At 36.6% G+C, this 18158-nt stretch overlaps 3 protein-coding genes across 8 annotated transcripts; all 3 read right to left on the minus strand.

Moving 5' to 3' along the window:
• Window positions 1-3241: 3241 nt before the first annotated feature.
• On the minus strand, window positions 3242-6543 carry LOC121745424 (U-box domain-containing protein 9-like). 5 transcript variants are annotated; one of them, XM_042139323.1, is made up of 4 exons: window positions 6288-6543; window positions 5267-5351; window positions 4849-4937; window positions 3242-4715 (listed from the first exon to the last, which is right to left on the minus strand). In XM_042139323.1, exons 3-4 carry the CDS (start codon window positions 4864-4866, stop codon window positions 3525-3527), a joined length of 1209 nt encoding a protein of 402 aa, XP_041995257.1. In that variant the 5' UTR covers window positions 4867-4937; window positions 5267-5351; window positions 6288-6543; the 3' UTR covers window positions 3242-3524. The 5 variants fall into 5 exon arrangements, with proteins under 5 accessions (XP_041995257.1, XP_041995259.1, XP_041995256.1 ...); XM_042139325.1 differs by having other exon boundaries at window positions 4815-4937; window positions 6288-6542; XM_042139322.1 differs by lacking the exon at window positions 5267-5351.
• A 1489-nt stretch (window positions 6544-8032) lies between these two features.
• On the minus strand, window positions 8033-9958 carry LOC121744389 (putative low molecular weight protein-tyrosine-phosphatase slr0328). The gene is made up of 5 exons (XM_042137911.1): window positions 9741-9958; window positions 9499-9634; window positions 8892-8959; window positions 8714-8800; window positions 8033-8279 (listed from the first exon to the last, which is right to left on the minus strand). Exons 1-5 carry the CDS (start codon window positions 9912-9914, stop codon window positions 8208-8210), a joined length of 537 nt encoding a protein of 178 aa, XP_041993845.1. The 5' UTR covers window positions 9915-9958; the 3' UTR covers window positions 8033-8207.
• A 216-nt stretch (window positions 9959-10174) lies between these two features.
• Window positions 10175-14758, minus strand: LOC121744388 (serine/threonine-protein kinase D6PK-like). Of its 2 annotated transcripts, none has more exons than XM_042137908.1 (4): window positions 14148-14758; window positions 13944-14023; window positions 11671-13348; window positions 10175-11173 (listed from the first exon to the last, which is right to left on the minus strand). In XM_042137908.1, exons 3-4 carry the CDS (start codon window positions 13275-13277, stop codon window positions 10315-10317), a joined length of 2466 nt encoding a protein of 821 aa, XP_041993842.1. In that variant the 5' UTR covers window positions 13278-13348; window positions 13944-14023; window positions 14148-14758; the 3' UTR covers window positions 10175-10314. The 2 variants fall into 2 exon arrangements, with proteins under 2 accessions (XP_041993842.1, XP_041993843.1); XM_042137909.1 differs by having other exon boundaries at window positions 14114-14758.
• Window positions 14759-18158: the final 3400 nt, after the last annotated feature.

The following is an 18158-nucleotide window of genomic DNA, read 5'->3' on the forward strand; positions in this document are numbered from 1 at the left end:
AAGAAGACACGAGGAAGAAGAAGACACGAGGAAGAAGAACGATGTATTTATTAGTGCTTATTTACTTTAAATAGGCCTTCAAAATTGGGCTTTCAATCACGCCACATCGAATTCATAAAATTGCTATCCTCATAAGGAAATAAGGATGAAATTAATTTTGATTAGGAAATAAGGATGAAATTAGTTTTGAATCAAAATCTCCCTTTTTTTTTGGAAACAGTCCAAGGTTTTCTATTAAAGTTTTTTTTTTATCTATAAAAATCATCAAAACTTAAATTCAATTAGTTTGAAAATTTTCAATTATGGCGCACTTCATCATTACTTTTGTCATACACTACGATTTTTTTTATGTAAGATTAGAAATGTTTATCTTAGAATTTAGAAACTACTCCATATGAATTTACAAATAATACCAATCTCTATTTTATTTTCAACGAATATTCCTTTTTTTATTACCAAGCATTGTCAGCGTTATGAAAATTTTCCATTAAATTATGTAAAAATGGTTTTTCATTTGCCTAATGATCTTTGCAATGGGAATCAATCATTGACCTACTATTATTATTAAGTTGCAATTTATTATCCATCTTATATAATTTGTTCACTAAGCATAAATTAACTGTGAAATAAAAGCTAAAGTCTCAAAGTGCTTTTACCTCATAATGTTCATATCCATTAATCTCTTCAACCTTTTAAAGCATGTTCTTTTTCATCCAATAATCTGTTATTCATTTCTAATTTTACATTGGCTATATCCATCAAGAGTGAACTGTGAACCGAAAAAATAGCATATTCATGAATCATATTACCATTTCCATCAATTAATTGGGGTTCATTAATTTTGGGTCATTTTGTTGGGTTGTTGGGCTTTCTTGGACTATAATAATTTTTGGGTTACAAGATATAAAGAAGTCTTTGAATTCCAAATTTCTAACTCAGATTTCTGCTGCCGCGAAAAAAGTAAAAGGTATGACCTAACCTTTGAAAGAATTTGAGATTTAACGTTGTAGTCTATTAGCAATTACTCTATGTAGGAAACTAGCATACTAGCAATTTGGGACTTCATATTAGAAAATTAGGTTTTGTATGTAAGTAGTAGTTAACAGATTTATTAGTATAAAAATAGATATTATCTAAGAAATCTAATTACTATTGATTATAATTATGTACTTATTCATAATTTCAAAAATAAAAACAACAAATAATTCAACTTTAAGTGCTTTAAGCTTAAGCCTCTTATAAAGTAGAGAGAGTTGATTTTTCCCTATCAACTTAGAACTTATGTTTATAATAATTGATAAAATTGAGTTTTCCAACGTTGAAAATTTGGAAAATCTAACAAAAATCTGGTTTATACCACACAAAAAATCTGTCTTGTAGTATATAGTTCCTGTCTTCTTAAAGGTAGAGAGTATCTAAAGATTTCAAGAATCGGAAAAACAAAACGAACCTGCAGTTCAACTATTGGTCACACAGGGAAGTAAGTAACACCGGTAGTTGGTGTGTTCACATAACAGCAACCAGGATAAACAGCAAATAAGAGCATGGGATTGTTAGTATCACAAAACTTGTTATTTTGCTCAACAATCTTTTTCCAGTTGATATCTTGATTGCAATAGGGTCATTTTTAAACACTAAGGCCATCCGCAATGGGCGGACGATGGCACGCCCGATGGCGCGCATCGTCCGCGCCATCGATCGTCCGCGCCCATTGCGGATACGGACGATAGGTCGCGGACGATCGTCGCGGCCGATACTAAGGGCGCGCCATCGTCCTCCCCATTGTGGCGTACACGGACGATAGGTCGCGGACGATGGCACGCGGTTTGGTTGTTTTATAAATAGAGTTCATTCGTTTTACATTTCATTTCACAATTTCACTTTCGAAACTTACATTTACATAATTACTACGAAATGGCTTCAAGTCCAAATAGTCCTATGTTTAGTGGAGATGCGCGTTGGCCGGGTACAGAACCCGGCCAATATCGTTCGTTCGACACCAACGCCCAATACGATCCCGATTTCAGTACGGACTCGTATGGGTTGTCGGACATGGAGCCGTCTCCAACCCGACCAGTCGCCCCCTCCCGACGTGACGCCGCAGCGGCCGATCCCGACCCCGCCGCGACCGCTTCCGCCCCAGCCAAAAAGAAGCGGAACCGGCAGCGGGCGCAGAAGTTGCCGCCTCCCGGTGATTGCGATGAGTACGCCCCCGGTCGTACAAACTACACCGACGAGGAAACTCTCATTTTGGCCCGGTGTTGGGTAGATATATCGGAAGATCCGATATTCGCGAACAACCAGAGGCAGTTCGCGTACTGGGAGCGCATCGCCGACCTCTACAATGCGGCCAAGCCGCCGAACGCGTACAAGCGCAAGCGTGAGCAACTCCGCAAGCACTGGGATCAAGTGAAGAAGCAAGTGAACTTGTACGCGGCGGAGTTCGAGAAGTGCGCGCGGGCACAAGGGAGCGGCGAGAGCTGGGAAGACGTGCGCGCGGGCACAAGGCCCTCAAGAAGTGTACCGACCCCGACGAAGCCGAATACCTCCGGGCATTGATAGATGAACTGCGTCGGAAGTTGGGAATTGCACCGACTTAGTTTTTTTTTTTGTAAGTTGAACGGTGTAACTTCTTTTTTTATTAATGTGTCCCCGTTTGTTATTTCGACCTTTTTATTTACTCGTTATTAATTGTTAGTTGAAAACATTTAAATCAATTAAACAAATAAATAAAATGATGATGTGGCGCGCCATAGGGCGCGCCTTAGGGCGCGCCTTAGGGCGCCCCACTGCAGGTGGGGAGGTAGGAGGATAAAACTGCTGACGTGGCGCGCCATAGGGCGCGCCTTAGGGCGCGCCTTAGGGCGCCCCATTGCTAATGCCCTAAATGCAAATGATGACTGATGAAGAATGCAAACAGAGTATCTGGTGCTTGCTTGTACGCGCCTTAGGGCGCGCCTTAGGGCGCCCCATTGCTAATGCCCTAAATGCAAATGATGACTGATGAAGAATGCAAACAGAGTATCTGGTGCTTGCTTGTACAAATCAAGTGAATCAGATGAATATAAGCAGACACCTAAAAAATCTTCAAATGCATTCCACCACCTACAATTTCTTTTTACAGTAACCCTCAACAAATTATTGTACCATGAGAAAACAAGAAGGAAGACTAGCATGAACAAGAAGTGTGTGTAACAGTGTAAGATATTAGACTTTACATGCCAGAGCAATGCATCAAACATTCAAACCAAAGTCATAGTCATATTCATATGATATCAAATAGCACTAGGGATTTACAAAAAGACCATAGTTTTAATAAAAAGATGCCAACGTACGAGGACTCAATAATACTGAAAATATGGGTGACATGGCAAAAAAAGGGAAATAGCAACGACACAATGCCAACAGAAAAGAAGCCAATCAGAGCCTCAGTCACAAGGATGGTACAGATACCAGAAAATAAATTCCTGAACTAATACACCAATGATAGAAAAAAATGCTTCTTTTGGTTCATGTCAGGTCGTTCATTCCTTCAGTCTCTCTAGGATGCCATTAACTTTTATTATGGCCCTAGGAGTGCCTCCCTCAACGAGTCGAGACAGCGTGCGACGAGACTTTTCCTCTGATCTCATTTCGATCAGTGTGCGATGATCCTTTTTGCAGCAGATCGCGTGTAGGATGACCGCGCAGTTCTCCTTGGTGTGCAGACTAGGATTCTTCCTTAAAACATAGAACAAGCAGGTGGTTGCATCATACATGACCATCTTCTCTGTCGCATCATCGTGGATCGAAAGCCTCGCAAGGAACTCTAGCACATCATCCAAAAAACACCTAGCCTCGATCAGTTTTATGATACCTTTAATCACATGAGCTTTTACACTTGGCTCAATGGTAAACACGGAGTTGGACTCCGTGTCATCTAAGAAGGACCACAAACTGAGTATCGTGCCGAAAGCCGCTTTCAATACCAAACCATCTCTAAAGTCAAACATCCGTGTGAGGTACTTAAAGATCTTCTCAGCTTTAGCAAATAATATTTTGTTGGAGTCGAGACTACACAATGTCCTTATGGCAACAACGGCTGTTGTTCTTAGCTCTTCACGCCCCCTATAATGCATCGCATTAACAAGAAGTTGAACAGCGTCAGGCGTCTCTGCAATGGACTTCTTGATGTTGTCACTGTGGATGGATACACTCGTGATGGTGGCAATCAGATTCTCTCTCAAATCATCGTGCAATCTTTTCAAATCTTTGTCCGAGGTATCAATATCATCAATCTCATTCTCTGCTAAGTCATCATACCGTTTTTCTATCATATCAATGTACCAGATATGTTGGGATTTAGATAGGGCATCGGCTCTAGAGATGGCATCGATTAGCATTGCCACATTATCACCAGATTCACCAAATTCAGCTCGGATTGAAGGATTTGTTTCTGTTAACTGACGCAATCTCAATGCATTGAACTTCTGGTCTTCCAATTTATCCGCCGATGAGATACTTTTCATTATGGATTGAAGATCGCCCTCATTGACCTCGTCGTTGGGATTGGGATTATATTCTGGCAGCTCGAGTAAGGGATTTACATTCCAACTCTCAATCATATCATCAAGCAAATAATTTGGGATCAATGTAGCGTGGGACGGTTGACCAGATACAGGACAAAAACTATTACCATCTTTAATCCAATCTTGAATGAAGGGCTGATCATATGTCTGCCAATATTAATAAAAAAAGACGCATAAATCAACCAGGGTGTGGTGTTCATGGGAGCAAATGTCATTCAAAAAATATATTAGAAAAAACTGAGCAACCGGGTTATAGAGTGGAGATTGAAGAAGAGAATACACGTATGCAACGTTGCATAGCTGTCACTTTATGGATCCTTCTTTCATCTTGTATAAATCCCTAATATTATTTCAATAGTACCATATCTCCTGTATAAATATTCAAGTCAGAAGACAAGAGAGTGAAAATGCAAGCAAAATAGTGTCAAAAGATGAGGTGGATGGCGAGAAAAGAAAAGAACTATTATCTTCAACGCCTTTACATGTTACCTTCAATTATAGTATGTTTTATTTCAAACAGGAGTGAATAATTCGAGTAAACATAGTCATACAGTTTCATACAATACACAGTATTCATACTCAATCATACTATTACTTGCACTAATTACATCAATTGGCATATTATTATAAAATTTGTTTACATAAGCATAACCATTAACTCAAGTAAGAAAAATGAGTTTTAATACAGGATACCCTACCTCATAACGTCCAAAAGCCTTGATCGCTATTTCTTTCAGTCATGCACCATATCCTTTCTTTAACTATTATATGTTGTTTGTCCACCTTTATAATATCACACACATATTCCAAATCAATTTTATCAACAAAAAGGGGCATTACGATAAGTAAGTTCTTTAGAACGTCTACGGTATTTATCTTGTCTTACTAATATATGTAAATTAGAACTACAAAATAGAAAAATTTCTCCAAAATAACTCTTACTCAGATAACATACCTTTTATTTCGTCTTTCAACTTTTAAAGCTTTTAAAATTCACTGCATTTCACTATCTTTCAATAATAAAATGCTTTTGCTCGGAGCAACATAGGAGTCGAGCCCTATACCACAAGAAACCTCTTGATGTCTAGTTTAATTTACAAAAAGGTAATCCCAAAAACTCCAATGGATTAGGGAGTTATGAACGTTTTATTACAGCTTGCCAGTTTGTGACGGATTCCGGCAACTGTTTTGCAAGAATTTTTATAGCAAACGTTGATGAAATGGGTTGAAATTTTTATGGGGCCTTCCTAAGACATGATATTTGTGTATATTATGGACCAAGCAAGACAGAATTCTCGGGGTTTTGTTTTTTCTTTTCCTAACTGGTAACACTCTTCCAAAACTTTAGATCAATAATCATCTTGTCCATAGTTCTTTACGACTCCATAACATATGCTTCAAATTCTTTTTCTTTTTAAGTTCTAACCTATCAATATTCCAAAACTCAATTAAATACATCAAACTAAGTTCTCTATTAGATCCCAAGGTTATAAATTAACCCTGATTCATCTCCCAAGTTCTACTTTGATTTACAAGTCATCTGCAATTTACAGGTTAGATGCTAAATTAATGCCCAAACCAAGCAAGTAGAACAAACTGCAAGAAAAAGTCGTGTACACGGTCCTATTCATTCCTTTCACAAGAGTTGGAATTCATCCATTTTAATTCTGAAATTCAAGGCATAGAGGGTAACATGAGTAGGTTAGAATCAGCTGTTACCTTAATTTCACAAACTCTGGGATTTGGGGTGTTAACTTTATTCTTCAAATCCCATTTCGATGGAGATAGGTCACATGGGACAAAGGAGGCCAGCAGCACAGCGACGTCGCGCCGGAGGAAATAACAGCGGCGGGTTCATGTGAATTTGTGATAGAGATAGTCGAGTGACTGGATGAAGATGCGATGGCAAGGAAGAATTCGATTTTAATTCATTCAAACAGTCGATAATTTTGTTTCTTTCAGTGTTTTTTTTCCAATTAATCCTCTTTCTTTCATTCTTAATTATTTATCTAATTTTTTTCTAGTTTCAAAATTTTAGGCTATTATAAACAAAATCCAACTAAGGGGTTCACTTTCCTATGATATACCGTATATCACCGGAAAGTGAGGGATGTTAATTTAGCCCGCAATCCGTGGGTTTGCTCGAATAGCCCGCTAAATTTACAGGGTTAGAGTTGAAAATTTTCTGCCCCAAAAAAATTACAGTTCGATTAGCCCGCACCTGATTAACCCGCAACCCGTTAAGGCCATACCCGAAAACCCGATAAAATTTCTATTGTTTTATTTGTTCGACTCTAATTCGACACTTCATAGATTATTTTATAATATAGATTACTAAAAAATAACTTTCCATTATATATATTAAATATATAAATTATATATTAAGTTTTTATTAATATAATAATAGATAAATGAATTAGAAACTTCAAATTCACTAAAAAATATATTTAGATTTCTAAACCTGTTTTAAAATTTCTTGATGTTTATATTTTATTTTGCATAAATCTCAAATATTAGTATTTGATCATATTTATATTTGAGTTTAAGCATATATCTCAAATTTATCATAATTAAATATTTTATATTTTATAAATATAACTAATTTTCACCATTATTTATTGGATTGATTGCATGTTAATTTTATCGGTAGCAACCCGATTAACCCGATGGGCTAGCCCGAAACCCGAGCTTTTAGGGTTATGGTTGAACTTTTATAACCCGGAAAAATCACAACCCGATTAGTCCGCACCCGATTGACCCGCAACCCGAATAGGGTTGGCCGAAACCCGGTGGACTGGCCCGATTGACATCCCTAGGCCCGACCATCTCCACGGGCATGGTGAAAATTGTTTCATATATACTGGGGTCATTCTTAGTATGATGAAATGGAATGAATGTGAAATGGATTGACATTGCCCTCGTTAGGCGACAAGGAGCGTAGCCGAGGATCTTCTTTACGTTGCAAGGAAATCTCCGGGAAAGAGCTCAACTCATCGAATTTGAGTTTCAAGATACTTACATGTCCTTGTGCACTCAATCACTTGGTCTGCAAATCATTTCTCCAAAAACGTGGAAATACTCGAAAGTAATGACATGAAGGCAGATGTTCGTTTGATAAGTCGATAGAATTATTATGAACCGGATATTAAGCCACGGATATAATAATGATAAATCAAGAGGAACCCTCACAAACTAAACACAATAGTTTCAAAAATTATTCAACTTCATAATGACCATCTAGGTAAATGCCCTATCTATTTAAAACGAACACTCACAATTTTTTTTCATTTTAAATTTAAATCGTCCACCAAAATTAAGTAAAAATTTTATGTGAGGCGGGTCTCATTAGAAACTAGCAATACTTCAAAACTAAATAAATAACAGTTTGAACTCGTTCCTACGTGTGATATCATGCATAAAATATATAGATATGCTATTAGTATTTATTATTCAGATTGAGAAAATTCACTGGTTAATTAGTTTTTATTTTAGGGCATCAAAAAGAGAGAATAACAATGATAAGTAATAGACAGAGTGATGGTAGCATCAAAAATTTCATCTGTCGATGCAAATTGGAAGTTAGTAGTCGAGTAGAAATATGGAAGACAACAAGCATGGATGGAGAAGAAAGCCCGAAACTTAGCCAAGACTTGTTGCGCCAAGAATACTTTCCAAGAGCGATGCACAAGCATCTTCGAGTATATCTAGAACCTACCACAAACACAATAAAAAAATTTGAGTTTACAATCACGTCGCTTTCTGAGCACATACTGTGGAACTAAAGCAGCTGAGGAATGGAGGAACACCAAGACGGAAAAAAAAAACATAACGATTCAAGTGGAGACAAAAAGTAAAACTAAGCTTGAGAGTTTAAACTAGAAGCTCACGTTTCCATGGGAGTTTTCTACAGATAAACTTCAATGTAAGCTTGTGCTGTCAAAAAACATAACACATCATTTTGTGATGTGGTTCCTTCTAATCTAATTCAAATAAAAACTTCTATTTCAGTATGAAATTTATTTGCCATCACTGTACCAAGGTCATTATTTGTTATTTCATGTTTTATCTAAACGAAGCATGGATCTTAGCCAAAATCTAAGCATAACTACTTGCGTATGAGATAAGCTGCAACAAATGTGTGTTACCTTCTCGAATCCTTGTTGGCCACCATAATACGGGTCAGGTACCTCAGTTTCATTATGCCGCTTGCAGTAGGAACACATTAACTGAACCTGCAAGCATCAGTTCAACGATGAATGACAATCCTATGTCAGAAAAAGGAATTTAGACGAAAACAATCACATCAGATAGTAGCATACAGACCTTCTTAGCTGCATCAGCAGGTAATGTCTCTCTCTTCTTCCACTTCTCAAATGCCGCAAGTATATTCTCTTACAAGTTACAACAGTACGAGTCTCATCCATTTAGCAAATACCCTTCCATATCCTTCAACCATATACTAATAATAAAGGCAAATACACTCATTTTGCCCCAAAAACCAACCTATCCTGACCTTCTATGAAATTAATACATATATAAGCCTTGTAATTACTGATTTAGGCATAATTTAGCCCGGTGGTGATTCCCGGATTCAATATATCTGGAAAATTGGGATTTACCGTGTCATCAAAACAACGTTTTTCTTTCTTTGCTATATGTAGTTTTTTAAATAGACACATAAAACAATGTCATTTCAATGACAGAATATCTTCATTTTCCATGTTACCAAATTTATGCAGGTAGAGTAAACTCCGGTTGCCAACGAGGCTTTCCTACGCCGGAAATCACTAGGGGCTAAGCCGAATTATGGGGCTAAACGATTGTGTTTCCCTAACAATAAAAGCCAAATACATGATAGAAATCTACAAATCATTTGCATCATCAAAAGCAGTAGAATGCAATACTGAAACAGCAAACAACACAGGCACACCTTTATTCTGCCTGTCCATGGCAAGAATGAGATCAAAATCTGTGAAATCGGAGGGCCTTATCGGCCTCAATATCGAAGTTATCTCAACATCACGCTTTTTCGCAGCTGCTATCATTCTTGCGTCTGCTTGATTACCCTTCCTTGGTTAATCATTAAAAGTAATTAGAAAATCATAAGCAGCCCCCATTCAAGAATCAATTTTTCCATTCCTATGAACTCCCACGACACACGCAGAGAAATACCTCATGATAATTGATGGTTCCAGCAGAATCAATGAAGAATTGGGAGTGAAGACTCCTTTGCTTTACGAGGTGGGTGAAGACGCCTTCAGCCGCAGGGCTTCTGCAGATATTTCCGAGACAAACAAAGAGAACTGAAAACGGCTTATTAGTAGCAGGTGATGGCGCCGAAGCCATTGATGATCGGTTTTGAAATCAAGAGTGTATTGGTTTTACTGCAAATCTTGCTGTTGTGCTTCATTTTAGGTGGGAGTCAGTGAGGGCAAATCGGTAAATTGATTCCTTTCTTATTTTGTTTTTCCCTTTTTGTGTGAATTAGATTTTAGCTTAAGTAATCTCATAAATTATAGTCCCATTTTTCATGTATCATTGTGTGCTTTGTCTCGATTAAGTTGAGATTCATCGTAGCTTTTTATCATTGTATATGTGCTGCCAACTTCCAAACACATTTCCACTATATATTCTATAATTATATATCAATTACATGAAAGAGGTAATCTTGAGTTAGAAAACAAAGGGAAAAAAACAAAAGACTAACCTATTTCAGTGGTGATTATTTATACCACATTCTGATTTGCTAGAACATCTCAAACTCTATCCCCTCACCCCTCTCCTCAAATTCTGTGGGGAGCTTGCTCTTTTTACTGTGAGAAACAGTGTTAGAGATAACATTACCGAAATCAAAGAACTTGGGCAGCTCTGGTGGCGTCTCGCATCTGATCAACGCCCAGTTAAGCCCCTCGAAAAATGGGTGTTGCTTGATTTCCGCAGCCCCCTTTGCAGACCCAAGTCTGTTCTCTGCCTCTTTCTTCAGCAACCTTCTCATCAAGTCTCGAGCTTGAGAGCTAACCATCGGACATTGTGGAAACTGGAGGCACTGTGACACTACGTTTGATATCGTATCCTCGTTGCTGGATCCTTTAAAGGGCGTCTTACCGTATAAAAGCTCGTACAGGAAGATCCCAAAAGTCCACCAATCCACTGCACTCCCATGACCTTCCCCTTTGATGACCTCTGGAGCCAGATACTCATGTGTCCCCACAAAGGAATTGGATCGTGCAGTTACAGGCTCAACGACCAGCTGTGGCAGTGGGATGACCTGAGCAGCTAGCTCGGATTTTAGCTTGCGGGTTTTGGCTGCAGCAGTTAGGAACTTGGGTGTGAAACATGAAAGCTGCCATGATGGTTGAAGGCAGAAGGGATGTATGCAGCTGGTATCCGAGCAGGGACTGGACATCTTCTTTGGTGTCTCCGCAACAGGAGAAGGAGACTTGAGTAGCATAGGGTTTGCAGCACATCTGAGGGATAAGTCGAAGTCTGAGAGCATGATGTGACCATCTTCACGGACCAAAATGTTTTCGGGTTTCAAGTCTCTGTACACCACACCGAGCATGTGAAGGTACTCCAATGCGAGGAGTATTTCTGCAGCGTAGAACCTGCAAATCCATGTTCAGATTATTGGGTGCAAGAGAGCATTCTGAAGAGATTCATATTGTTGAACACCTCATAAATGAGAGCATTTTGAAGAGATTCTAATCAGACTTCATTTAAGCAATTCAAAGGCATTCACAAGGATATCCAACAACTCTGATATCATAATCCCTTCAGGTATTTCTAAACTTTTCTGCTTGATCTTCATATTAAAGTTTTGCATCGGTTGTCCATAAAAACGTCTCTACAACCACTTCAAATATCTGTATCTAGTCTAGTATTAACAAGGAAAGCTGAATTATCTTCCTAGCAGTGGATGAAGGATACAAATCAATAATAAAGTATTTGATCTTTTCCTGCCTACATACAGATCAATTTTTGAGCTTATTTGGTGGGAACCTGAAATCACCTAAAGCAAGTATTCGATTTTTTTCAGCTGATCATATTAGAGAGGTCTTGAAAAGTGAAACATACTCGTGGTAAGCAGAGCTGAAGAATTTACCTGGCCGCTTTCTCCGGGAAACACCTAGTGAGCTGCTTTTGGCGAAGTACGTGCAGATCACCCCCAGGACAGTATTCCATGACTAAACACAGATACTTATTTGTCATAAAATGGGCATAAAGTGTAGGAAGAAAAGGATGATCCAGAATTTCAAGGATCTCTTTTTCAGTTTGGGCCCTCTGCATTTTCTTTCTGCTGCTCAAATATTCATTATCTATAACTTTCATGGCAAAGACGCTGCTCGTGCCAATCAGCTGAGAGAGGTATACCGTGCCAATATCTCCACCGCCAATCTTCCTCAGCAACTTAAAATGTGTCATGCCCAATCTACCGTGCTGCTTCTGGACAGAACTTATGGCTTCCCATCTCAAGTCCTTCGACATATGAGGTCGATAGCCACTTCGACTAGACCCACTGGGATAGCTCTCATCACTATAGCTTGTTGTGCTGCTATATTCTCCTATGCTACTTTTTGAGCTCTGAGAGAACTCTCCTTTTTCCCTTGATCTCGACCTTTCATCAGCTTTCATCAAAACACTCTTTGTTTTGTTAAAGGTATGTGGAACATGATAATTCTTAGTAGCACTAGAATCTATGGAACATGTTGGGAATGATTCCTCCAATTCTTCCCATCGCTTCTCCAGGACAGAATCTGGTGTTTGGTGGGCTAGTTTGCTAGTCTCGATACCACTATCATTCTTAGGCCCTTCACTAAGGTGACTTCGATTCTTCGTAGTAAAGGTCCTTTTTGGCACAATCTTCTTCTTTGCAATGTTGTGAGCTGTTACATTTTGTTGAGATGAACCAAAACGTTTGTCAGTGCTTCTGATTTGATCCATTTTTGCATACTTCTTGTGCAGCCCATTTGATGTCTCTGAACTCTCACTCGGGATGGGAACCATTTCAGCCGACTCTTCGACTTTCTTGCTAAGTGCAATGCTAACAGATGAATATGGCAATTTCAACCTCTGCACAGAATCAGAATTCGGAAGACTGCATCCATCTTTAGTGGGAATAGGAGGGATATCTTCTGAAAGAACAGAAGACTGCTTGTTTCTCTCAGAAACTTCAGCCTTGTGTGATACATTCAACGAGCTACTTTCATGTACTAAAGATATCTCCATCAAATTCCCTTTCACTTCGTCAAGAGGCCGACCAGCTTCACTTGCCTCAGTGACTACAGCCCTGTACAACTTTTTGACAGCTCCTACTTCTGAAATCCCAGGAGAAGCCGATGGCCTTGACATACGCTTCTTCACTGCAGCCATCTCCGATGCTTGAGAGATGCATAACCCCCTCAACGCCTGTTTCAAACTCACTGGTTCAGAAAGTCCAATACCGGAAGCATGAGAAGGGCCATCTCGCATTGGCCACTTCATGGCACTTTTGTGTGATGCGTCTCTAACATGTCGTTCTGATTGACCAATACCTCGACGAGAGCTCCCAATCTCAATTGCTTCAAAGATTTTGTTGATGTCATCCTCAATACTAGGCTCCTTTAGTGATTTCCCCAAATGATGCTTTCCAGCGTCTCCACTAATCTTAGATTCAGAGTTGTAGCTTTCTGTCAACTCTATTATCTCATGTGTACCAAGCAGCGCACTCATGATCGTGGAAGGCAAAATGGAGGTGACTCATCAATGGTGCCAGAGTTTAATTTTTGGTCATACAAAAATACCTTAATAGTCACAGAAGACAAGGTATCATCAGCTATAGATCCGAGAAATTACCAACCAGCATCAGTTTAACAATATAACAAGTCATCTTTGCATCGAGAATGACATTAAAAGTTCTAAATGAGCTTTTCAGAAATTGTTTCAGTTTTGATAGCAATTCATTCATAAAGGTTCCAAATATTTGTGCTGAAAAAGGTAGTCTGCAAAAATCTTATAACTTTATACAACAAGAAGCAGATCCAAAGTCAAGTTCAAGCAGATATCCTCTTCTTCTAAATTTTGATTTCCTTCACATTTCAATCTGGAAGAACTCTTGGAAATACTTATCTTGTTAACTGATTGAACAAAATGAAGATCACATAAGCTAGTTCAAAAATTCACAGAAAGTAATAACAAAAAAGGTAAAGTTCACAAACTGCAGAGGGCCAAACAAAGTTGAGCTTTTTCAAGGAATTTGAAACCACAAAGGTCACCTTTTAGACAGGAAAAGGAAAACGCATAAACCATTAGCACAACCTAATCATTCTTTCTTGTTCATAAAAAAAGGCCACTTCGAGTAAATTGGACGAGAAAAGATGAAAGAAACTGATCCCAAACCTCATTGATTACGAGTTGTCTCTCTCATTTCCAGACTAACAACAAGGATACATCAACAAGCTGGACCACTCTTCATCCCACTACAATCCAACCACAAGTACTGAAATTTAGAACCCAATATAGCAAACACCAAATTCATTATCCTAAACAGAATTCAAACATTAGCATACCATGAAAATGCAGAGAGTAAAAGACAGAAGGTACCTGTTGAAAGGACCAAAGCAGCAAGCAAAGGGCAAAAAACAATTGAAAACTGAAAATTGAAAAAATAAAAAGAGCATAAAGGAACAGAAAAGGAGGAAACAAGAAAACCCCACAAATTATACTGGAAGAAATATATAGAGGATGAACAATTCAATCTAGCCCTGAAGAAGGGCACGAGAAAGTGAGGGTGGGTGTAATTGCAATTTACGAAATTGCACTGGGAGTAAAAGGAGTGAAAACTGTAAAGCAGAGAGAGAGAGAGGGAGGGAGCGGGGAATTCTTTATGCAAATCACGAGAAGAAGCGGCGTTGGTTCCTTTTCTTTCGGTATGAATGATGATGATAAACAGTAGTATTATTTTGTAAATGGAGTAGTAGTATTTTATGGGTACTGAAATGGCGGAAAAGGGAAAGTTGAACTGAATAGTATAACTATGTACGTTGCATTTGCTGTGTATTTGTGAGTTTATATTTGGAGGGAAGAGGAAGGAGGTGTGTGTGTGTGTGTCAACGCCATGGATGAGGATGTCAATTCTTTCTCTGCAACAATTTATTTCAATTTTCAACCACCTTGATTTGCTCATTCGTGTCGTCCAACTTCTTCAACGCTTGTATTAGTAAATAAATTCTTTATGCATTTCGATTTATGCTTATGAATAAATTCGATTGGTGTATTTGTGATAGGAGTACATCTTAGGAGTTAGGAGTGCTAAATCGTGAACCAAATGATGACACAAATTTTGGTGTATTTTGTAATCTTAAAATTGGTGAGCACCATGTTCGTTCAATGTAGATTTAGTGTTATTTGTTTAAAAAAAATTTTAGAGTAATTATTTTATTTTATATATTTAATTTGATTATAATACATTAAAAATTATTTTATTTTATATAGTATTTAAGTTGATTCTAATACGTTAAAAATTAATAGTACTCCTATTATTTAAATTTATAATATTTATAAAATATAAAGCTTGATTTGTTTTATTCTATGCAACTTCAAGTAAATGAATAAAATAATAAATTAAGCTTTATTTTGTGAAAAATATAAAATTTAAAATACTAATAACATATTTTATTGTATAAGTATTAAATTAAACACGTAAAACAAAACAAACAATGCTAAATGTGTATTAAACAAATCTGAAGCTCACGTAAGTCATGTGTAACATGTCATGTTGTTATATGTATCATATCATTTTCTACTCTAATAACTCAACATTAAAAAAAAAGAAGAAGAAGTGTATTTTAGTTTTGTAAGACACCTAATTCAAATTATTAAAAATTTTGAAAATGATATGATCAGCGGCGGACCCAGGTGGGGTCGAGTGGGGTCGGCCGACCCCACCGTTGGTCCATGATTGCTGCCGGAAAATACCACTACTCGGCCGCCGATTCTCAAAAGCCCTGCCTCCGACCCCACGACAGCCTTCTCCAAGGAAGAGAAGCAGAGAAGACAGTGAAACTAAAAATTTAAGAAATAAAGAGAGAAAAAAAATACTACTCAATTTGGTGAAGAAGGGGAAGAGAAGCAGATAAGATCTCGATAGGAAATTTGGAACATAAAGGGAGCTGAGAATTTTACGGGAAGAAGATGCGTCGGTGTTTTAACTTTTGAGATTCGATTCTGCCTTCATTCTGTACTTGAGATTAGGGCTTAAATGAGACAGTGGGGATTTGGGCATATTCATAAATGAGCTTTCTTTTTCTTTTGTTAATACTTCTAAACGAATTTTTTCTTTTATTTAAAAATAATCGCAGATTCATTATTATTTATGTTCATACTACTTTAACGTTTTTTTAGGAAAACTATTTTTTTTTTGTTTAACCACAGGTGTACCGAATTCGCCTTTTAGCAGAATCCGACTAATCCTGCTCGATCGGACTTGCGGATTAAGATCGAATTTGGTATCACATAAATTCAGTCTATTTCCTACGACTATTACATATTGAGTCATAAAAAAATGTACTCATATATAGAATGTTTTATTAGGATTAGCCTTCTCAATTTGGATACTACTATTATTTATTACTACTATATAATTTGAGAACAAATTAAAAAATTAATCAACACAATAGTCTTGGTTAATTGCATGTAGTATCACAATTAAAAACAAAAATACTTTAAAATACAAACAATACGAACTCACTATCAAACAATTAAATTATACTATAAATTTGTGATATGAATATTAATAAGAATGCACAAAAGATCATATCCTCTTTCAAAAAATTACTCTATTTAAATATTATATTTTTTAAATAATAATTATTTAAATAATAATTATTTAAATATTTTATATATAATTTATTTTTTATTTTGTCCGACCCCACGAATTTTACATCCTGGATCCGCCATTGGATATGATAACATTGAAAACCGCCAAAGTTTGAAAGTAAAACTGCATCACCAACATGCGAACAGGAATCATTAATGCTTCAAACTTTGTTTTCTTACATATTGAGATTGAATGTCTGCTTATAGCCGCATACATAATTCTGAAAAAACCAGTGAATTAGCAAAAGGTAAAGCAAAAAGTATCAACATTTAATAAGACGAAGATGACAACTTGTGCTTAATGTTTTTAGTACTTGCATGTTAATTCATGTATCCAAAAAAAATAGACAAACGACCACTGCCCTTTAAATAGCTAAAAAAATAGTAAAAGGTAAAACTAAATAGATGGATGTCTACGTATACACAACGTATGGTACATGCGTATTTTTCCCATTATACCATTGTGGGAGCAAGAAATATCGTATAGTATATCTTCGCGCTTTACATCTTCATTCATATAAATTGACATATAATCGACATATTCGTGTAGCTATATAATTTGTCGCAATCAACATTTAATAACAGCACTCCGAACTTGACCTCAAAGAATTATCACCTCATATACATGACACATAATTAATAAAACACAACCATACAATAAATTTATAAAACACATCAATTTTTCATGATATTTTTATCGCCATATACGTAGTCCCTCCGTCCCATTTCTTTTTAGCATTTCTTTTAGCAGTTGTTTAGATAAAATGATACGGAGTAATAAATAATTAAAGTGTAAACTTTATTTTCTCTACATTTTAATTATTTATTATGTATATCATTGTCTCAAATACATGTAAAAAAAACAGCCAATCACTTGAGCTGGGATTGAAGAAATATAACTTTTTAGGAGTATATTACAATAATATATCGTTATTATGATAAGATTATGTTTATCAGCAACCATCTAACTCAATCAGCTACTCTTTAATATTGTGCTATCTTTTACACATCATCAATATTCATCCAACTTAACTATGTATTTTTTATATGAGACAATTTCATCCGCTGATAAAATAAAATGATGGGAGACCGCTTGATTTCATTTGTCCTTACAACTAACCGTGGTTGTGGGGAAGAGGGGCCATTTCTCAATTTTATAATACTCCATCCGTCTCTAATAATTTGTCACTATTTAATTTGTACGGATTTTAAGAAATGTAATAGAAAGTGGAATGAAGAAGTTAGTGGAATGTGAATTCTACTTTTATATATTAGCTTTATAATAAAGAGTTAACTTAAGAAGTGGTCTATAGACTACGGGTTTATCTCGCTCATAGTCCCTGAACTTTAAAAATATCGTCAGACATCCCTGGACTAAGAGTTTGTTTCAAAATTGGTCCTTTTGACTTTTTTCACCCAAAAATGCCCTTTTGGGGTGCTGGGCAATTTGGTCTTTTTATACTTAACTTTTCAAATTTGATATTATTTCACTGATGTACTAAATCTTATATTATTTCAAAACTATCATCCTTCTTCCCCTTTTCCATCCTTTACTTTATTTCTTTATTTCAATATTATATTTAATTTTATAAAATTAAATTTTAAATTTATATTTTTAAATATCAATAAAAAAAATATTACTAAGTTGACTAAAAATTTGTTAGTACTAAAAATTTTATATATGAGTATTTTTGTTTAAATTTTCTAGTTAATGTTGATTGTTTTCAAATAAATAAA

This window comes from Salvia splendens, chromosome 8 (assembly GCF_004379255.2).
Source record: "Salvia splendens isolate huo1 chromosome 8, SspV2, whole genome shotgun sequence".
Classification (NCBI taxonomy): Eukaryota; Viridiplantae; Streptophyta; class Magnoliopsida; order Lamiales; family Lamiaceae; genus Salvia; species Salvia splendens.